General features: G+C 38.8%; 1 protein-coding gene across 2 annotated transcripts; it reads right to left on the bottom strand.

Annotated features, from left to right (window-relative positions):
- Positions 1-1,976: 1,976 nt before the first annotated feature.
- UBXN2B (UBX domain protein 2B) lies at positions 1,977-18,364 on the bottom strand. 2 transcript variants are annotated; one of them, XM_040586497.1, is made up of 9 exons: positions 18,211-18,364; positions 16,023-16,123; positions 13,416-13,487; positions 11,698-11,857; positions 10,065-10,142; positions 8,639-8,748; positions 8,051-8,188; positions 5,779-5,940; positions 1,977-3,612 (listed from the first exon to the last, which is right to left on the bottom strand). In XM_040586497.1, exons 1-9 carry the CDS (start codon positions 18,331-18,333, stop codon positions 3,450-3,452), a joined length of 1,107 nt encoding a protein of 368 aa, XP_040442431.1. In that variant the 5' UTR covers positions 18,334-18,364; the 3' UTR covers positions 1,977-3,449. The 2 variants fall into 2 exon arrangements, with proteins under 2 accessions (XP_040442431.1, XP_040442432.1); XM_040586498.1 differs by lacking the exon at positions 18,211-18,364 and adding an exon at positions 17,667-17,792.
- Positions 18,365-21,809: the final 3,445 nt, after the last annotated feature.

Here is a 21,809-nt window from a genome sequence, read left to right as displayed (position 1 = left end):
TGCCCCTCTGAGGTAACTGCCTGCTTTAAATCACCTCATCTCTGTTTTCTTCCTGATAAGCTACCTGTTTTGAGCTCTTTGAAGGTATTTAATTCAGTATTTCCATTGACTTTTTTGGTCCCATCTGTAAAGTTCTTAAGAAGCAGGACTGTAAACAGTATCAAACTCACCAGTAAAAACACATGGATTAAAATAATCTCCCAGTCACAAAGTCAACTCTGTAAACCTCGAAGGGGTGTAAACAGTTCTGCTGCACTGTTTTACTACTGTCACCCAGCTCTCTTCCAGGGCCAGTGCTTTCCACACTATTGGCGTCTTTCACAGTTGGTTCCAGATTTGTAACTTGACATTTCGCTGTATTAAGAATGCAATTTATCAATTTCTCTGATTACTACAGTTCTCTAAATGTTCGTCGTCGTTTCTGCCTACTGTTGTTTATTATTGCACTAATCTTCGGGTTTTCAGAGTTTATTTTCCAATAATTGATAAGCAGCTAAATAGTACCAGTCCTACTTTCAATCTCTTCAGGAACCCACTCCAACTATATCCATCCCACAGAAACACAAGCCGTGAAGTCACTATTTATTATTCCAGACTCTTGCTGCTTACTGTCTCCTCTGCCCATAGAACAGCACATGCCTACACTGAGGCCTGTCAGGCTTAATCAGCATGAGCAAGGGGAAGGTGCATCTCTGTTCTCCCTGCACAGAATAATAAAATTTAAAGATCACGAGAGCTTTAGCTTAGTGCAAGCAACTAAGTAGGAAGCTAGTAATAGCACCTCTGAGTGCTCTTCCTTGGTTCATTTAATATTGCACAGATTTTCAGCAGAGAGAGAACAGCATGAGACAGCCGTTAATATATGCTAATTGTACACGTGTGTCCAGTAGTCTGATTAAAGCAGAATGTTTACAAACATCTCAATGTGTTGCTGGAAAAAAAAGAAAACCCAAAACCTAACAAGCCTGATTGTGTTTATCCAGAATAAATGATTACAAAGATGAGAGTAGTATCCCCCGCTCCACACCCGCCCCCCCCCCCCCCACAAAAACAACCAAAAAAAACCCCCACAAGCATTCAGGTCCAGAGATTTTCTTAAGAGAAAACATTCAGTGTTGAACTATTTGGCTTTCATGTGATAAAGGATTTCTGGTAAAGGCAGCATAGGTGAAGTCTGAGCCTTCTATAAGCTAAATACAAGAGCAAGTGACAGGATTATTACCTGTATTTCGTGAAAGCTACGAGGAATTCCCAAGAAGCTCAGCGGCCTTGCTGTGAGGAAAGATCACCATTCTCTGCCAAGTTCCTTCATCCTTGTCTCAGTCTCCCGTCTCTCTCATAGCCAGTCTTAACTGTGTACCCACATAGGTCTGTACTCAACTGTTTTGTGCCAAAAATGCCAAGATGTTAGCTATACGAGTCAGAATTTAATGTTAATAAATGATATGACAAAATTATGAGATGGATGATTCTAGAGGTTTTAAAGTACAGAGAAACAGTGGAGTATTTAAACATAAGCACTACATTTTCTTAGTGCTTGACAAAATAATGTCACCTACTGGCACCCCCAGTTACTCTCAGCTGCTACTGAACACTAAAATTTACCAGCTACTTGAAACAAAGAGATTGTGATAATATGCAGTTGTGTTTTTTGACATAGCAAGAGGGAAAACCCCCACAACTTAGTTAACCACTGTCCTTTGTACATCAGCACTTAATTAATAATGGTCTTCAGAAGCAATAAGCAACGTAACACTACCTATATTCTGAACTCAAAATGCCTAAATCACAGATTGCCCAAGACAGATATCACAATATTGACTTTGGCCTTGCATTTATATAGAGAAGTGTTAGTATATAGAATATATGCATAGTCAGTGTCCATTCCTTTCCATTTAAGCTTAAATATTTGTTGTGCCACACAATCACTGCTTCATCACAACATAAACTGGAAAGACGATAAGTGTTGCCCATGATCTTTTTAGTTTAAAACTTTTAATTACTCGCACATGAAATGAATTATGATTAAAACCATGCAGATATTCAGATTACAAAACAAAATACTTCAAATACAATTGCATGTTTAAAATTTACTCAAATATCTACTTTGAGGAAAAATGTAAGATTAATCAAATATACTGAGCAATTATAAGCTTAGCATAAATAAATATTGATATTTTCAGAATAAAATAATTAGTGAAAACAGCATTTTTAACACATACATCAGTACAAGAGACACAGCCCATTTAGCCTCCCTCAGAGCATGATCCGCTCATCTAATATAAAGCCACAAATACTATAAAACTGCATACTACAAAGCACAGCAGCCAGTTTGCCCACAACATAAGATTCCTACCTGCAATAGGGCCAAGTTATTTGGAAAAATATATCATTTCAAAGATCAAGGGGTTTAATTATACAGCTTCCAAACAAGTATAGTGAAAGCTGCACAACCAAATCCCCATAGAATATTACAAAATACCTTTGGCCAAAATTTCAAATATAAAGACCTGAAATTCAGGTAAAAAATACATGACCAATTAACACATCTACTTTTGTGCATGCAAGTAACAGCATAAACAAATTTTGTGTTTGTGAACCTCGGTATTTTTTTGTTTGGGGTTATTTAAGTAACTGTTCATGTGAAGAATCATGTAGCTGCACAGGGTTCAACTGCATATTCAGGTTCGAAGCGACCACAGGCACACGCTCATGGAATCTACATCACAGCATTTCTCGATTACAGTCGTCTCTCCCATTTCTCTAACTTCAGGAAGAAAAGAACTGTACTTATTTTCACCACAAGTAGAACAACTAGAATACAAATGAGAACAATCTGTTATAGTCTGCAATAGCAGAGTTTTGCATCTCCTGACCCGATTCACTCACGTGAGCAACAACACAGCGAAAATTACACAAAACCCAGAATATAAATATTATACTGCACCATGAAACACTACAAACAGAATATCCAAAAATTACATTAGGGCTTTAATTATCTGTCAACCTATTAAACAGAATACCTTAATATTAATACAACTTGGAAAGTAAACAATCTACAGGCTAAGTTTTCAAATGGCTGTTTGTCAATGCAGCATAAAACATTTCCATAGTGCAAATCTTACCAACTGTATGAAAGATACTGTCCCCTTCAAAAAATGCTTCTTCCCCCATCCCCTTCAAAATAATAGTCAAAGTCACATCTCATTTCACATTTAGTACAAGAAGTGATTTGAAACACACTAACATAAGAAAGCTTAATTTTAATACTGAAGTTAAGAAATTAAAATAAAAATGTAGATATGCCATAGCTGGAAGACATGAAACCCAAAAATCTGATCCATGTAAGTGGGGGAATAAAAGACACTGGTCTTTTGTTTTTTCATCTGTTGGAAACATATTGTATGACAATACAGCACACGCCCTATATTGTACAAACAAGTGTAAGATTACTTTAATTGCTGAAGAATCACAGTGTTAAGTATGTCTGCTTCTTGTAGTGTCAGGCTTTCATCTGTTAGCTCTTTATTTGGAAAGGTAGTCACAAGAACAAAATCAGTTGTTGCAAATGCTGGACGGGACTGGATAATGAAGTCTCGAATATGCTTAATCCTGTGGAAAGGACATGGACATGACAATTGTGTATGATTCTATTTTGACATTAATCTCTGAGATGATCAGAGAACACAAAACCTTCTAACAGACTAAACCATTTATTATGTCCCATTGATTTTACATTTCCATTTGATCCAGATCACTAATGGTTGTAGCCTAGAATCTTGCTTCTTGCATAAAAAACCCTGAACAATTGAAATGCACGTTGCTTCTTTTCTCAAATAGCAGAAATAAAATTGGTAACATAGAAGTATATTGCAAATTGACAGCACAGAAAGTCACGTAATTTCAACACCAGCTGCCAAAATTTCACTATTAATTAGTATATACTAAAAAGACTGAATTATTAATGGAAGGCGGAATCTTAAAATATATGGTGACAGTAATGAGAAAACAGAGGGCAATTATTAATGCACTTCAACAGCAAGAGGTTTCCCCTGTTTTCACTTGGCACCACACTTCTGAACAATAGTTAATAAAACAATCACATTGACAGTATAACAAGAATAATTTAGCTTTATAATACATGGATGAAAAATAAGTAAGATTTTCGAGACAAAAAACTTATATTTGAGGTTTCCATTCTAAGACAGTAAGCTGAGAATAAATCATTGAAGATTTCTCGTAACTAATAAGTAAGTAGATTTACTGTAGCCAAATAAACAGAGACTTCAGCTTTCTATCAGTCTTCAAGGCTTATGACAGAAGCAATGCCTTTCAGTAGCTGATTTTGATCATACATATGGCAAGGATAACTACAAAGATTCACATCCAAGAAAAAGTTAATAATGATTAAAATAAGCTTGTCAACAGAACCCTGGTTACAGATGTTACTGTGAGGTTTACCACTTCTACCCTTTCACCAGATAGAAGAAAACACATCATAGCTACAGAGGCTCCCAATAAGCCCTAATGTTTATCTAAGGTACTCTTCCAGAAGGTGCTATGAAGAAAGGATCTGGGCCTGTGCCATCAGTGTACATTACCATGTCTGCTAAAATATGAAAAATTACTGCTGTTTCTTCCTCCCTACTAGCATCTCAGCTAAAATTGCCTCATTGTGCTCTGTGTATGTTGTCAGGTGAGGAAAGCTGCATACTGGTTCTGCCCTTATTCTGAACTAGAAGGAAAAAAAAAGAAAAGGCAACAGGTGAACTCCCCATGCTAAGACCACCTCCATTCCTTCCTTGGAGGGGTTCAAGCTCAGTTTCAGCTCTGTTCTAACAAAATGGTGCAGATTTCAGATCAGGGTTGGCTTGAACCCTGCTTGCTGTGAAATGTGGGTGGAACTACCGCCCAAATCTCTGCCCTCTGCCCAAAGGTCTCTGAGCCACGCAGCGCAAAGCAGAGCTTTGCAGAACCTTGCACTAAAACAACCCCTTAGGCAAATAAATGGAGTTGGCCAACACCATTTGTGGCAATGCCCCAAAAATGTCAATAAAACTGATGGCAAACTCTAATCAGCAAACTACTAACAGATCTAAAAACCCAGCAAGTTCACACACTGCCAGTTCCTAGGAGATGACCATCCAAAACAAAACAAAGGTTGTCAGAATTATGTCCAGCCCACATGCCAGAATTACAAATGAGTATATTGCATCCATATACCCTTCTGAGTATTGGCTGCAGCCTAAACTTATAACCCATGTCATGTTTAGTCACAGTCTCAAGTATAACGAGATAGAAAGCTGAAGCTCTCGATTATGGGCCACAGGACTTCTCTGCCTGTCGTGTGAACACTATATTCCAATTGAGATTATATTCCCCACTCTGCAATAAAGTGCCTTCACAGTGGCATCTGAGTCAGCCACATGCTAATACCAATAAGAGCCCAGGGCTGGGATGACTACATAGTGAGGCTGTCCAGATTTCAGTCACCTTGAGAAGTTACAGCTGGTACTGTGTCCTTACAAATCACAGGGCATAATTGGTTATAAAAGTTTGTGACTTTTCAGTTATCAAATGTCTTGTGCTTCTGTGTACAGAATTTTGCTTTGACAGCAAATTTAGAAGAACATCTATATTATGAAAATGACACAAGAGCTACACATTTCAGTGGAGCTGTATTTTCCCCTTTTGATGTCTTGCTGATACTTGTTCAATGACAAACACAAACTTAGCAAAACAGTTATGGTTTCCTGCATTGATGCAGAATCAATTTACCTGTGTGTTTGATTAAATCTTTGTATTAATCGGCTTCCATCTGCTAATCTAATTTGAATTTTAGTGGCTGGCATGGAATCATCAATTAGGACAGGTGCATTAAGAATGGATTTCTCCTCCTCCTCTGGGGATGAAGGTGTGCTGACTATTTCAGGTGTAAGGCTAAAGGATTGGAAGAAAACCAAACCAGATGTTACTAAGAGGAGACAAATCAGAACTGCTTCAGTTGTCTTTTTCACTGAATTACTACAATATATACATAGTACAAATGAGCAATGAAAATCCTCTCAATGTTATCTGAACTAAGTATAAACACAGCTTTTCTAACAGACACAAATAATGCTTTTGTAGTTTCTTGTCAATTATTGCAATATTTCATTCTTATAACGGTGCATATCATTACATTTGCATGATTTTAAAAAGGTAATCAAGTAGAAACAAAACTATCTTTGTTTATGCTTACAGAGCATGACAGTCTGATGCCAAGATTTATATATTGCACCTCCTGGACCGTATTAAAAATTAATCACGCAGCATTATAGTGCACAAAAGACCCAAACTGCTTTAGTAATTGCTTTCATGATCACTACTATATAATTCTGGGCATCCCCCACCCATTTTAAGCACAAACAATATTAACAGGTAATTGATATCACCACATAGTAAGCATGGAATTTTTCACATGTAGTATAAAGAGAACGTACTCCAATTGGGTATAACCATTTGGCCACTCCTTTCATTGCTTGCATACCTGAGACTTCATTGGCTACCAAAACAAATAAAAATGCCACAACAGGTGTACACATTTTCTTATATACAGAACCATCTCTCTTCCTGATCTCTTTTCTTCAAAAATCTAAGCAAGTGCTCAGGTGAAGAAGATATCGTATACAATTGTTCCCTATGTCACCCCTACCAGAGCTTACCACCTTCTCAGTTTTACTGAGCACATTTCCTCATTTTTAAAAAGATGAAATGCCTATAATTGTTATGTGAAAAGGCTAATGATTGGAAGAGTTGAGGTCACATTACTCTCACTGACTAACTTTAGCTGAACAGAGATTATGCACTTTTAGACAAAGCAGTCTGAAATGTTCAGTTGCGGGAATGAGTTTTGGCACAGCATATATCAGTTCAATTGAATTATACACATATTAAGAGTTTTAACAGCATCAGCCTACCCTTGCACTGGGACAGCAAATGGAACAGAATCAGGGGTAAACTTTTGTAAATTATTAAATTTCTTTTTTTTACTACATATATGAACTTTATACTGTAGTTGGAGATGGTGTTAGAATAGGAGGAAGTGGGGGACCAAATCAAAGGTTAAAAGTTGAACTCCTCCTCTCCAACAAACCAGGCTTTGCAGTATTATTTCATGTAGGAGAGCAGGTACAATTTCTCTGGTTGTTTGCCTTAAAAAAAACAACAAACACCACTCCTACTATAGATTTTTGCAGTTTTGCATTTGAAGTTTTAAAATCAAATCCTAGTAAAAGTTGAGAGATTTTGATACAATTTATTGCTTATTTATTTTGGATCAAATTAAAAAATAGTTTACATTTTTTAAAGCTAACAGATTTACTTTGTATAACTTAAAAAGAACAACTGTTTACAAGGTTATATTTCAGGACAATATTTGTGCTACTTAATTCCGGATAAAAAAAAATATAGGAGTTGCTCCCATATAAAAATACTTTCCATCTGTATTAAGTCGGGGATCAGCTATATTGCTACAATAGCATCTCCTCTTCCCTTTGTGATGATCCCAGCAGTAAAAGACAATGCATTGTAGCTAAGCCAGAGCAGAGTACATCCTTAGTGGCATAACTAAGTTCCACCTGTTCGTCATGAAATGGGGAACAATTTATTTGGGCCTGCTTCCTCTATCCAGAGTTTCTCATTAAATTTGTACAGTACTAATCACCTTTCAGCTTCCTTTGCTCCTGTTTTAAACATGACTGAAGTTTTAAAAAAATAATAAGTAAAATGATATGCAAGAACAGGCAGAGAAATCTGTCACAACAAAGCACACAGCATCTAGCAAATCTATGAGCAGTTCCGACAGAGAACAATGACTTGACTTTTATTATGATTATATACAAGCTTTCATGATTATTGGTGACTGAAATCAAGGCTGGCTAAGACTTGTAGCACAGAATAATTTGATACTGCTTTTGTCACCTGATTAGCTTCTCCAACAGCCTCCTAATTGATTAAATCCATCTTTTGAAATATTATACGAACACAAAAAAAACCCTAGCGATTTTACCTTCCAAGTTTTTGTCCTTCACCACTGAAAGCTTTGAATCGCAGTCTAGGCTTCACATATTCCTGTTCTTGGTGGTCTTCCATATCCAAATTAACCTGGCCACCATGAACAAGTCGCTGCAGTTCCACAGGAATTTCCCTTAGTTACAAAATTACAAAAATAAAAGTGTCTTGATTATGTTCTGAACTGCAATACAAAGTTACACAAAAAATCTTGCACAGTACAACGTGAGCTGATATTATTACTTTGTTCACTTTAAAAGTCATAGACATCCAATTGTTTTATGAATTGATTTCATACAGAAAAAAAAAATATCAGTGAGCTGACAGTCAAAACCTAGAATACACTAACACAACACGTGAAACTAAAAGCTGTAACAAGTACCATTCAGAGTTAAACCACCAGAAGAAACCAATGCGTTCCAAATTTTTAAATGTCCCATGCATCTGATGAGAAATACAGAGTGTATTTTATGGGTGCAGGCAGAGAAGAAGCCTAGAGCTTTTAGTAATTATAAGCATGTGGAGTAAGCATTTTTTTCACTTCACTTGTAAAACATACCTCAAAAAAGTTGTCATTTTAACTTACCCTCTTTTAACAGACTCAAGAAACTGAGCATTTGTTGGGTCTGAATAAGATCTCAACTCGCCGTCATCTAAACTGAAGCCATTCCTCCACAGTTTCAGCAAAATTTGAACCTATCAAAAATGGTGAAATAAAAAAACTAGAAAATTGAAGATAGACAAATAAGGTATTTCAATTTTATACAGATTAGTTACACAACTTTTGGTCTATATTTAAAAGATTTTATAGCAGACCACAAATAATGCAAGCGAGAGAAGAACAGAGCACTGCACTGTAACTATCATTGCTAGAATCTTTTTTTAAAAAAAGCAAGTATTAGTCTACCATCTACCTCAAGACCACTTCCACACTTGGTGAAAAAGAATCTCTTAATCTGCTATCCATGACTTAACAGATGATACAGCGACTGTGTAGTGATCTTCACAGTGTTCCAATTACTTTCAGAAGCAGTTTCTTGTTGATAAATTAAGAAATAAATCCATAAAATTACAAATTACTGCTGACACATCAGTTACAGCAAAAACTACTCGTTCCTCAATTATATGCTGAGCTCTAATAAAGTTGATACTAGCTCCATTCCGCTCAAAAGCTGAGAAACCTGGAAACCAATCTCCTTTGCTCCCTTATTATTTTGCTGCGTGCCTGTATGTCCAGAGGCTTTCACCTTCAGAGCCTGCACCTGTCTTCCCTGCAACTGCCCTGCAGTGTAGCACGGCTACGCTCCCCTAGGCAGTGACCCCAGTTATGGTAACCCCACTGCAACAGGCTTCTGGCTCAGTACAGCTGGCTGTTACTTAGAGGGTAGAAGAATGACTTAAAAGGATAGATGGTAGCAGCTTCTGGTCTGCCTGAACCATATCCTTTGCCTTACTCATTTCATGGTTTTATTTCTAGATAAGCATAATAATATATGCTCTAGCCATCCACACAAATGTAAAGTGTAGAGAACTTTTTCCCCCCTTTATCCCTCACTCTCTGTTTTTTAAGTGAGAGGAAAGAAAGGCCAGACTATTTTCAGAAGGCCTCTAACCTGCTGCTTAACCATTCCTAGAATACATCCATATCCTCCAGTTTCAGACTGGCTACTTTGCAAGCCACAAGAAGAAACAACGCCTAATGTAAGAGGATTAAAATGTTAGCATAGCCAGGGGAAAGCAGAACAACACCTGGAAGAAAGTAATTGAAAGGAATGTCTGCCAAGAATTTCAAAGTAATTTGTGTCAGAAAATTCCATAACGGAGACCTTAGGGGGTATCCAATGAATATCTGTCCTCTGCGGACACTTTGAACAGTTTCTATATAACACATTCCTAATAATTAGATATTAGTTTTTCTTCATAGACATAGTTACAGTAATACTGGCATTTCAAGCTGTAAACATGATTAAGTAGGAATCTGTTGGAGATTCTGTTTTCAAAATTTTACTTACATCTTGATTTTCTCCATATATATATTCAGAGTGCTTTTGTGATGAGTCACCCAATCTATATCCACCACCAGAAAATGACTGCAAAAAAAAATACATAGAAAAGCTTATTGAAATGAATACCTGAAACAGTTTATTAAAATCCCTACCTAGGTACAAATAAAAGCATCAGAAAGCTTGCTTCTGTGATAAAAAGCAAATACACTGTTCTAACTTTTACATTTCCAAGTGGAAATTTATACCTAATAACCATAAATAGGCTATGCAGGTTCTAGGTGATGCCTTTCAGTTATGATTGAGAATCATAGAATAGTTTGGGTTGGAAGGGATTATTAAAAGGCATCTACTCCAAACCCCTGCAATAAGCAGTAACATCTTCAACTGGGTCAGGTTGCCCAGAGCCCTGTCCAACCTGATCTCAACGGTTTACTGGGATGGGGCATCTACCACCTCTCCGGGCAACCTGTTCCCGTGTTTCACCACCCTCATGTAAAAAAATGTATTCCTTATATCTAGTCTAAGTCTACCCTCCTCTAGTTTAAACGCCTTGCACCTTGTCCTATCACTACAGGCCCTGCTAAGAAGTCGTCCTCATCTCTTTTACAAGCTCCCTTTAAAGTACCGAAAGGCCACTATAAGGTTTCCCTGAAGCCTTCCCCTTTCCAGGCTGAACAACCCCAGCTCTCTCAGCTTGCCCTCACAGGAGAGGTGTTCCAGCCCTCTGATCATTTTTGTAGCTCTCCCCTGGACCCGCTCCCACAAGTCCATGTCTTTCCTGTATTGAGGGCTCCAGAGCTGGATGCAGCACTCCAGGTGGGGTCTGCCAGAGCCGAGCAGAGGGGGACAATCACCTTCCTCAACTTGCTGGCCATGCTTCTTGTGAAATACCTTCTTGTTCACACCGTTTGGCCTTCTGGGCTGTGAGCGCACATTCTCGGCTCATGTCCAGCTTTGCATCCACCAGTACCCCAAGTCCTTCTCCCCAGGGCTGCTCTCAACCCCTTCATCCCACAGCCTCTGCTGGCTGATACCAGGGGCTGCCCTGACCCAGGTGCAGGACCTTGCACTTGGCCTTGCTGAACTTCAGGAGGTTCACATGGGCCCACTTCTTGAGCTTGTCCAGGTTCCTCTGGATGGCATCCTGTCCCTCAGGCATGTCAACTGCACCACTCAGCTTGGTGTCATCTGCAAACTTGCTGAGGGTGCACTCGATCCCACTGTCTATGGCATTGATGAAGATATTAAACAGTGCTGGTCCCAGTATGGACCCCTGAGGGACACCACTTGGCACCGATACCCATCTGCATATTGAGCCACTGACCACTACCCTCTAGTAGTAATTCAACAGATAAGAAGATTTTGATTTGCGATGCAACTTCTATTTATTTGATTAAATCACTTTTAATTAAAAATAAAGCAATTAATTACAGTTCTGGTTGATTTCTAATGATTTCTCCTTAAATTGTGTGGTTCCTCCCTACTTTAGTTTCTAGAGCAAGCTATGATAACACACAACTGTGTTGATCAAATCTTCTGCTATTTACAAACTACAAAAAGGCATATTTGCTCTCATGTGGTTAGATAAGTTTCAGAGAGACTAATGTAAATAGAGATCAAAATATCTTTTAACTTTTACCTTGGCTTTACTGAAATCTCCAGATGATCTTGATGCTTCATCTAATGGGACAGCTCCATGTTCTTTCGCTTCCTTGAAGAGTTCAGCAACAATTTTACTTGGATTTGTAGAAGCCTCAGAAATTTGTAATCCTCTATATTCCGAGTCACCTGAATAAAATCTTTAGAACAGTAATGTTCAAAAGCAGCAATGCTTCCTCTTCTCATCAAAGAAAAAAAATTAATGAAGAACAAGCCAAATCTGGCACAAAGCCTTTTCTTTCTGATCACAGAAATGTTCCACTTGATTCTGACTTTCCCAGCAATCCAAGCAGCACTAGTCCAAAGATATTTCACTAACAAAACTACCAGTGTGCCTTCTGGAACAGACCCAAGAGGTTAGGGGCCAAGGCCATATGTTTAAGTGCATCCCTGATGCACCTGTGGCTTTACATACCTCATCTGATGTGGATGCCACCCGCTCCCAGAAAGAACAATTTCCTCAGGGTTGTCCTGTGCATGGGACTGTGCCTAGGCTTGTTAGAATACCGATTCACAACTAACACTACCTTGGCAGAACAACTGTAAAACTGTTGTTGGAAAACCCAAACAGTGCCACAGTTTAATCTTATAAATCAAAGATCTAGTATACTTCCATTCCGACCCATATCAGAAATAGGAAGGTTTTTAATAAATTCAATTGACCTTTCAAGACCTTTTAAAAACTGCAGAAACCACTGTGAAAGCTAATTGATGTTCTTTTTCTTCAACACAGCTCCACTTTTAGCTCTTAAAAATATCTTGATCTTCATAATCAAGCAGATAAGTTTTGATCAGAATTATTGGTAGTTTAACCTTTTGTCTTTAATACATTTTATTTAAAATATATTTATTGTATATAATTATATATATTAGATCATATTATATAATTATATATTATATATTTTATTTTAAATTTTTTATACTTTATATATTTTTTGCCAGGTAAACCTGGCAAACCTGAGTGTTTTGTCTTTGATTACACGACATGTTAATAACTAATAAAGTAAGTGTACTTTCCTTAACTTTTTCATTTAACCAATTGGGTTAAGGCACATCAATCCATGTGAAATTGTCTCTCAGACCAATGACTTCAAAATGCTGTTGATTCCACCGTATTTTATAATTACCCCCAAAGAGTGGGTATGAAGGTGCTGTACAATCATACTGCTTTTATGATGTCACATAAGTGACAATGCCTTAATATCATTTCTCCTTTGTATATACATCTGTATTTATCATCCCAAATGCCATTTATATGGAAAATCTTTCATTAGATTCAAAAGAATGCTAGTGCTAAGGAAATGAAACAAGAGTTCTCACTAGAATTTGTGTTCAAGAAAGAAAGGAAGTACTCAAATACTTAAGTAATGGATACATAGAAAATTCAGGATATTTGAGAAAAGACAAAAAAGCTTTTGAGTTCAAGTGTAAGTTACAACTTTCAACATCCACACAGTCATGTGTTAAGGCATCTACAGGTCCTAGACCACTACAGCCAGATTCTGCTAAACATTGGTTTACTACAGCAGTGTACAGCAAACACTTACTCTAATAGCATCTCTGTAGTTACTAGCTCTCTGCAGGATAGACTGAGTTCACATGCATTTTGAAAAACAGGGGGGAGCAAAGTGTAAATGTCACAAAAAAACCCCAATTCCCTTCACAACTGTTAAATGACTTTTTCTGTTTTAACAATACCTTTGGTTTTCTTTGTCATCGCTCATGCTTCTCTCTGGTTTTCTCAACCTTCTAAGAGAATCGATTTTAAGACTGCCAAGAGAATAAAAGAAAAGTTTGAAGATGACTGGTACAAACACTTCCCTAAGTACTTCATATCTAACTTCTGACACTACTTCTTCAAAAACTAAGGATATCAAGTTGTTGGGTTTGGTTTGCTCCCTCCATCCTGTTTCTTTTTTGTTGGGGTGGTTTTTTTTGCCAAAGTACCAGCCATGAATGCCTTACAGTGAATAAGCAGGAATTTGTACATGTATGGCAAAGTCATTTTGCAATAACAGTTGGACTAAATGATCGTTGTAGGTCCCTTTCAACTGAACTATCCTATTTTAACACAGGTTATGCAGAATTCTGCTTCATGCCACTGCTGGTCCCACAGATAACAAAGGTAATACGCAAGCTCAACAGCGGTTTCAGAATCCAGATTATTAGAATTAAACTTTAAATTCTTTCCACATTTTAGCTGTTTTTTGTCAAGAGGTTAACTTGCCTGGTAAAGTCAACATCGGCTTTGCTTGACATTCTGGAGTCCCTGCCTACAAGGATCCTAAAAACTAGTTCTCACTTCTATTTCATGCAATTTTAAAAATACTTAGAATGGCAACTTCACAAAGACTTTCAAAAGATGGTTAAAATGCAGAATCAAAGTCTGTTTTACAATAGGGGCAGACTGATAAGCTACTGCAGGACAAGCTAGGGTTATTAGCTTGTAAAAATGCCAGGAAAAGCTATACAGGTATGTGCTCTTACCCTGTAGTACTTGATAATAAAATTAATTAATGCAAGACGTATATGAGGTAGCTGACTACCACGGGATAAGAACATACATAAAATCTGCTACATAAGTAATGGCAGACCACTACTTCATATTTATTCAATTTGCCCAATTACTATACCTTTGAGTTAAAAATGTAGCACAGTAGGCCACTGCTTTTTTAAGTATCGGTGTTGATAAAACAATGTAATTCTATACCCAGTGAAGGATCTGCTTCTTATTACTTTCTCAGAAAAAAAGTATATTATTATGGACTTAGGTCATGGGCACTAGAAACACTTTAAACTCTTGTATTGTCTTCTTTAGTCCCATTGTAGGTTTTATGGGGCCAATAGCTTTAAGTTTCTTAAAGGAGCTTACACATCGTGCCAGCATATATAATATGCCATTTGTTCCAACAGGGCCCAGAGACATTCCTCTATACCTGCAATTGTGGAAAACAAGCCAAGCAGATGACTTCAAGAGCTGCACTATGATTCCTTGCAATTAATACACTGCTCATCTGAGAGCAAACCGATGTCTACTACAAGAAAACATCTCATTTTGGATACCATACAAATAGCAGCCATCTCTTCTTTCTCAGACAGATTCCAGTATGATTGCCAACAAAGTGCAAGCATTTGCTAACAGCTACCACACTGATGTATCTGAGATACTGTATTGCAGCTTTTTCTGCAGTTGGAGTGGGAAGTTGTAACTTCACAATATGCATCAGTAAATGGAGCCATTTGCTTTATTTATAAACTGTGTTCAATGTAGCTGATAAGTCAACTCAGGTGGTTTCATCAAAACCAAAGAAAGTAATAAAAAAAGCTATTCTTTTCCCAGTGTCACATACTGTGCTAAAATCCCTCCTCCTGAAGATCTGCATTTGCAGATGCATTTGAAGCATGGCTCTGGCGACTAGTATTTTTCTGCTGCTTAACCTCCTTTAAAACAGGTATCCATATTGGCAGCAGTAATTGAAAGACAAGCCAAATACAAGACTTGTTATGGCATTACTGATAGTAATGATGTAAAGACTTCTCTTCTTTACAACAATTTAATAAAAATTAATTAAAAATTGGCAAGATTTCTTTATAAAAAAATTGTAAACTACACTGAACCTTGAAATGCTATGTGAACTGTAAATACTGCAGGTCAACAAAACCCGGATTTACACATAGTTCCATGTCTTTTCTTCCACCTGCCAAACACTGACAAATTCATTAAGAAGCCTTTCTTATTTCTCTCACCCACAGGAGCCTACTAATGAACCCACTAATCTTTTTTCAAATGAACATTTGTTTCATCAGGTACTGACATAAGTACAACACTCAAATCACTTGCCAAGTTTCATACAGACTACTGATTTGCTGAATTTTGAATAAACAAAGAACTGATTCTTCTGATACTGCAAATTTCAAGATTTCTATCTGTGTAAACAAAGTGCAACATTGAGTTTCACTTACAGTATCTTAATCTCATCGGAAGTGGGTTTAAAGTGTTTTGGAATACCATAGAGCACAAAGGTATAAATACATAATATAATAATACATATAATAGATTGTATTTTAAAATAATAAAATGCATCTTAAAATAATAAATAATAATGTATATGATAATACAATTTTCAACGCATTCTGAGAAGACACAGACTATGCACTATTTATTACAGGGATTCACAATTCTGAATCGTGAACTGCTATAGATCACTTTTTATACAAGAAGGAGATTCAGTAAGCATGACAACAGTTTACGAGCTAATACAGTACCCTATTCAACACATTTCCAAAGTACAAAGCACATCTTACCTCTGTGATACTTTTGTGTTACTGATCTTTGTAGCTGTTGGTTTGTCAGGACACAATGACTGCCTTTTAGCTTCATCTTCGTACAACTCTGCCAAGGCCAACTGTAGGAAACAGAAGTTTGTAACTCTAGAACTACATAATGGAACAGAAGTACAAAAAAACCTAATGCAAAATGTGTGCATCACCAGAAAATTAGAAACATCAACATGAGAAACCCAAACTACTTCTCTAAATTCAACTTCCTTTCTGCTTTATGAAAAAAACACACAATGCTTAATGACATTGTGACTTGGAACTTGTACTCTGATGTCATTTTTGCTTCATAGCACTTCACTAGCTACATGCAGCCTGTATTAGATTCAGAATCACAAAAGTATATACACAGTATATATTAAGCATCACCTTACTAACGTTAGCACACTCGAAGCTGCCAGCTAGCCCTCTGATAAGACTGAGAAGCACAATAAATTTTACAAACATTTTACACAGAAATAGAAAAAACCCTAACTCAAATAAGCTTGTGCCAGAATTAAGAACAAATTCAGCCTTGCTGGCTTGAATTCAAGACATCATTGCAAACACTTTTTAAAAAAACCAAAAAAAACAAAAAACAACAACAAGTTTCCCACAGGTTCCCCAAATGCTGGCAAGTTATTTTTTAGGAAGTTGGGCAAGGCACACCTAGCATAATTTTTTAACAATCTTACTTTTGCCCCGAATACTACTCTACTTTGTTTGTCAAATCATCCTTTAATTTTGTCCTTAAAATATTTTGTTCACCCTGTGGAAGTGGTATTAACATTTTATCATACACTCTAGAGTAGGTATTAGGTTACAATTTCATTAGTTTTATGTTAGAGGAACACACGTTAAAATGAAATGAAACATTATCTGTCCTTCAAAACACACTGCTATGAACACAAGATATTAATCCCATATTATCATGAGGCACTTTCTGCAGGGAAAAAATATGAGCCGAGGAATTATACTGACTAAAAAAATTAAACTGAGTAATGAGACAGCTCAAGAAAACCACAGACAATCTCCATTCTATCTGAGGATACAAGCAAATATATTGTAGATATGTAAAACTGCTGGCTTAAGTCATGGACAAATCCACAAGCGGACACAAAAATGAACAGGCAAAGATCTACCCTTTACTGTCCCTAATCCAAAGACTGGAAGATGCTGAGGGAATGTAAAAAGGCATCGTCAGGCTTCCGTGCTTTCCTCATATCTCATCTCTTATGGTGCCACAAGAAATTGGATGGATGGATGGTCTGCGCTACTGATCCAGGAGGGTACTTTTTTTTGTTTTTCACATTTTACCAATTGTTTTCAGCTGGCTAACTAAAGACCTTACGAACAGAATGTCACAGTCTTTATTACTGTTACTTATCGTAGCAAAGTTAATCTCAACAAAACCCTACAACTTCAAATAGAACCCAAGAAAAAAAGAAAATTATAGCCATCTTTCTCTGCTAATTATGTACAATTACATAAAAAAGGGGCTGTTTCGGTTACCAGAAGTTCCGCCTGTTTTCCAATCAATTTGTTGCTAAATTATTTTGGACCTTCATACAGTTTAAAAGTCACACACAAAAAAATACTACTAAAAGCGTTTGCATTTCAGCATTTAAGTACCAATGCCGCGTCACATCTGTGATGACACTCTCTCGAAACCTTCCCCTTGTGAACTTGGGAAAAGACCCCGTCCTTAGCCTTACACCACATTTGCGGAGACTGCCGTTTTCGTGCCGAAAAAGACACTCCTACAAATAATCAAGAAATACAACGGCGCCAAAATAACTTCAAGTACAGTCAAAACCCAGGCACGGAGGTGTCGGGAGAGCCGCCCCGGCCCCTGGAGAGCGACCGCCACACACGCCGACACTGTCTCCCACCGAGCCCCGTCCCCTCTCAGAGGCGCCCTCCCTTTCCCAGCCACAGACGGGGGCGGGGGAAAGAAAGGAACACGACAGCCCCTGCCCAGGGGCCCAGTCCTTCCTGGCTACGCGGGGACAGCCCCGACGGGCGGCGAGAGGAGCGGGGGAGCCGCGCGCCGCCCGCCGCCCTCAGGGGCAGCCGGGGGGTTAGGCCAGGGGCGCCCCGCGGCAGCACGGCGCGCCACCCCGCCCCGCTCGGCCCCGCCCCATGCAGGGATGGGACGCCCACTCCACCCGCTCACCTGCAAATCCCGGGCGCTGGGCGGGCGGCCGCTGCTGCGGGGTTGCCGATCCCGCCGGCCCCCGCCGGCCGCTGCGGACCCGTCCCCTTCCTGCTGCGCGGGACCTGCCCCGCCGTCCGCCATCTTCTGAGGGCCGTGGCGGCGGCGGGGGGGCGGGGCCTGGTAGGGAGGGGCGGGGCCAGCGCCGCGAGGCACTTCCGCCGCCAGCGGCAGCTGCCATGGCAACAGGAGGGCCGGGCAGGGCCGGCGTAGCCCCGCCCAGCGGGCCGCTTCCAAGGGGGAGGTGGGTCCTGCCGCCGCCGAGGCAGCTGGCATGGCGGGGGGCGGCCGGGCCCCCTCAGCCCCCCTCGCCCAGGGGGCAGCTGCGTGCGCGTCTCCGCGGCCGGCGGGGCCCGGCCGTGTCCCTCCCAGCGGGCGCAGAGGGGAGGGCGGGCTTGGCCGCGGCCTTCTCCCAGCGCCTGGCGGCGGAGGAAGGCGTTTGTCCCCCGACAGGCCGGGGCGAGCCCGGGCCGCCGTGGAGCCTGGCAGGCTTCGCTCCGTGCCTTCAGCCCAATCGCGCGGAATTTCCCAGCCTACCGTTACATGCAGGGCTGTCTGGAGAACTATGAAGTACCAGTGATGACGGTACTAAAACCGAGCTGGGTTGTTCACTTAAAATGCTTAAGAAAACTCAGAGGAGAAAGGGATATCGGACTGGCAAATGCTAACTCTGAATGCTCACTCAAATTTGTGGCTCGTGGGTGCCAGAATATTGGGCTAGTTTAAAAAGTGTGAGGTATTATTTTCTTTCAGACTCAAGTATTAAGAATGAAAAGCTTTCTGTATGTGGAAGTTGAGTTTGGACCTTGAATCTTAGGGGTTGGAATACTCTGAGGAAAAACGCTGGGGTTTAAGTACTCTGAAACTGAGGAAAAAGGCTAGCTATCTTGTAATTTTGTAGTCAGGTACGACAATGTTGCATGTCAAAAACCAAACCTAGAAATTTAGAAGGAAAAATTACTACCTGTAATGTGAAATTACCCTAAATATAACTAATGAAGAGCAAGTAATGTTTAAAAGTAGATGTTTTTCAGTTCCCCAACAGTAAACCTAAGGCAAAGAAAGAAAGAAGGCAGTGAAAGAAGTCCTTAAAATAAATTCTCAGCAAACATTAGTATTTGCCATTTGGATTATAAACCAAAACATCGTGACAAGCAGGCTGACTGCAAACATTATGTTCTTTGATATAAACGAAGGAGTTTTATATATAACAGAAAACAAATATTTATAATACTACAGAGAGGAATGAATAGATCAGTTTCCAATTTGATATTTCATCAAGTCATGGATACGTAGTATCTGCACACAAATACATTGGTGCCCTAAGTGAGGTCCATTGACAGAAACGTGAAATGTTTTATAATCTGAACTGGTGAATATGCAAAGTGAGTGCAGCAATCAATTAACTGGTTGGGATTTCATCTGAAATTGTGGACTGACAGCTAAAATTGTTAGTCGTCCAACATTCACACATAATGCTCAGTGGCCACCAACTGAACCACGCAGGGCAACTCGCGACTATAACCTCAATGCTGAACTGAAACATTGTGAAGCTGCAGCTGGGATAGCCCGCTAGCCATCCTCAGTTGTTTCCAGTGCCATTACCTCAAACACCCACTGCTTTCTAATCAATCTCTCTAGACCCTGTTGACACTAGTTTACAGTTCAGAAACAATGGGAATGATGGCTAATGGAGCTGGGGTCACACAGGATATTTTAAGCCAGGCGCTTATGTTCATGCCTTCATAGTAAGCCAAACCCTCGGTGAGCACACAGACAGAAACAATCTGTTCCAACCCACAAACAACAGGCAAAAATATGTGTTCGGGTACCTAGATCTTTTTCAAGAGTCAATGCTACTTGTTCTACACTGGTGATAATATTGTTCTTATGGAGAATGTAGATACTGATGATTGTTTCTTTTTGCAGAACTTTTTTGGGTGTTTGACAAAGAAGAATGCCACCACTGAGGATTTATATGTGTGTGTGTGTATGTATATATAAATATTAAAAAAAATTGTATATATAATACATTTCATGTAGCTCCCACATTCTGAAGTTTATATGCTGATAATGTATGGTTGCAAAGTACTCTTACTCTTTGCTTTATTTAGGAAAAAAGTACCAAACCTGAACAGAAATAAATCCCCCTTCAGCTGGCTCCTGTGCTTGAAGCCTTTGTATGACTTTGTCAAGAATGAAAATGTAGTCACATTTCATTCAGCCTTCCTTGGATTGATACACAGTATGCAGCTGTTGTCTAAGTGAAAATGTCATAGAATCACATAGAGTCATAGGATAGTCCTGTGGTGATACAGACTGAATTAGCAGAAAGGATGTCTAAACTGTAATTGCTTTAAAAGTCAAATAACCTTATTATATAACCAGGTTTTTTTTGTAATTCAGTGTCCCATATTTCAACAGACGTATCTTCCCTAAACATTGGCAGTATTCCTCTCTGTCTTTCTTTGCGATTGCCTCTTCTTTGGTTAAGGCTGCCAACAATGTTTCAAGAGATCACCTGAATACAGATTAGCACATGATTTTTTTCTCAGTTAAATTTATATAGCCACAGACATCTGGAAATTTAAATCTGTCTATCCCAAGCAGCTATTTTAATTTGCATAACATTATTGTTGTGACCAATGTTTTCTCACACAGCTGTAGATTTAAAACAGTTAATTACTATCTGGAAGCTCTAGTTCCTTAATTAAAATTGCTCCTGTATTTTTTTTAATGTCTGAAATACTCTTCAGTTATCCTAGATATTTTCCTTCTAGAGGTTAAAACTAGCACCATTTACAGTCTTCTATTTGGGAGTGACTCAGGTAATGGCCAAGCCTTTTGTTTTCAAAATTTCACTGTGGTTGGTGCTGTCTGGGAGGAAATATATAATTAAAATGCAAGTAAAAATAGCAAATCCCAGTTATTAAAACTCAACTCACCCACCACCCCAAATTTTGTATGTGACTTAAGAGAGGAGGAAAGAAAAATAAAGTTAGAACAAAGGTAAAATTAGTAGTCACCTTCTTAGAAAGATATTTAAAATAAAAGCATCGTAGAGGCTTTTAAAAGAGTGATAAGGATAAGGGTAGGCAATAAAATTTATATTTTTAGGTTTATAAACATTAAGGAACCACCAAGTATAAAGGGCTTAGAGGCTGAGATAGAGACCTGAAACATGACATGATTAAATGCTTATTGGATCGAGATTGAAGTAAGACAGGCAATACCATCCCAGGACTTTGAACTTCAAGGACTAGTGATGCCACATTAAAATTACTGTGTAAACAAAAACAACACAAAAAAATTAAGATACAGACCGATTACATATTGGCACAATGGGATTACCCCAAACCTCAGGAGCATATGGGAGACCTTTTTATCTACTAGGGAGCACATAAATTTAGAAGGCAATTTTCAATAACATACAAAACAGTAATGCAAGTATCCTCAATAAATAACTAAACCCTAGATATTTAAAGTGACAAGAGCTGGGGGGGTGGGGGTAGGTGAGGGTGGGGGTGGGGGGAGCGCAGGGAAAGAAAATCCAGAGGTTT

The sequence above is a fragment of the Falco naumanni genome, chromosome 3 (assembly GCF_017639655.2).
Source record: "Falco naumanni isolate bFalNau1 chromosome 3, bFalNau1.pat, whole genome shotgun sequence".
Taxonomy (NCBI): Eukaryota; Metazoa; Chordata; class Aves; order Falconiformes; family Falconidae; genus Falco; species Falco naumanni.
Note: the sequence above shows the minus strand (reverse complement) of the source record. Positions and strands in the feature narration are given on the sequence as shown.

Bases quoted from the DNA above. Each gene is read 5' to 3' on its own strand.
- UBXN2B (XM_040586497.1), bottom strand. From the start codon at position 18,333: ATGGCGGACGGCGGGGCAGGTCCCGCGCAGCAGGAAGGGGACGGGTCC. The intron at 11,858-13,415 runs GTATTGTTAAAA...ACTGTTCTAAAG, and splicing joins GATGACAAAGAAAACCAAAG to ATTTTATTCAGGTGACTCGG. The intron at 3,613-5,778 runs GTAAATTGATTC...TCCTTTCCACAG, and splicing joins AGATTTAATCAAACACACAG to GATTAAGCATATTCGAGACT.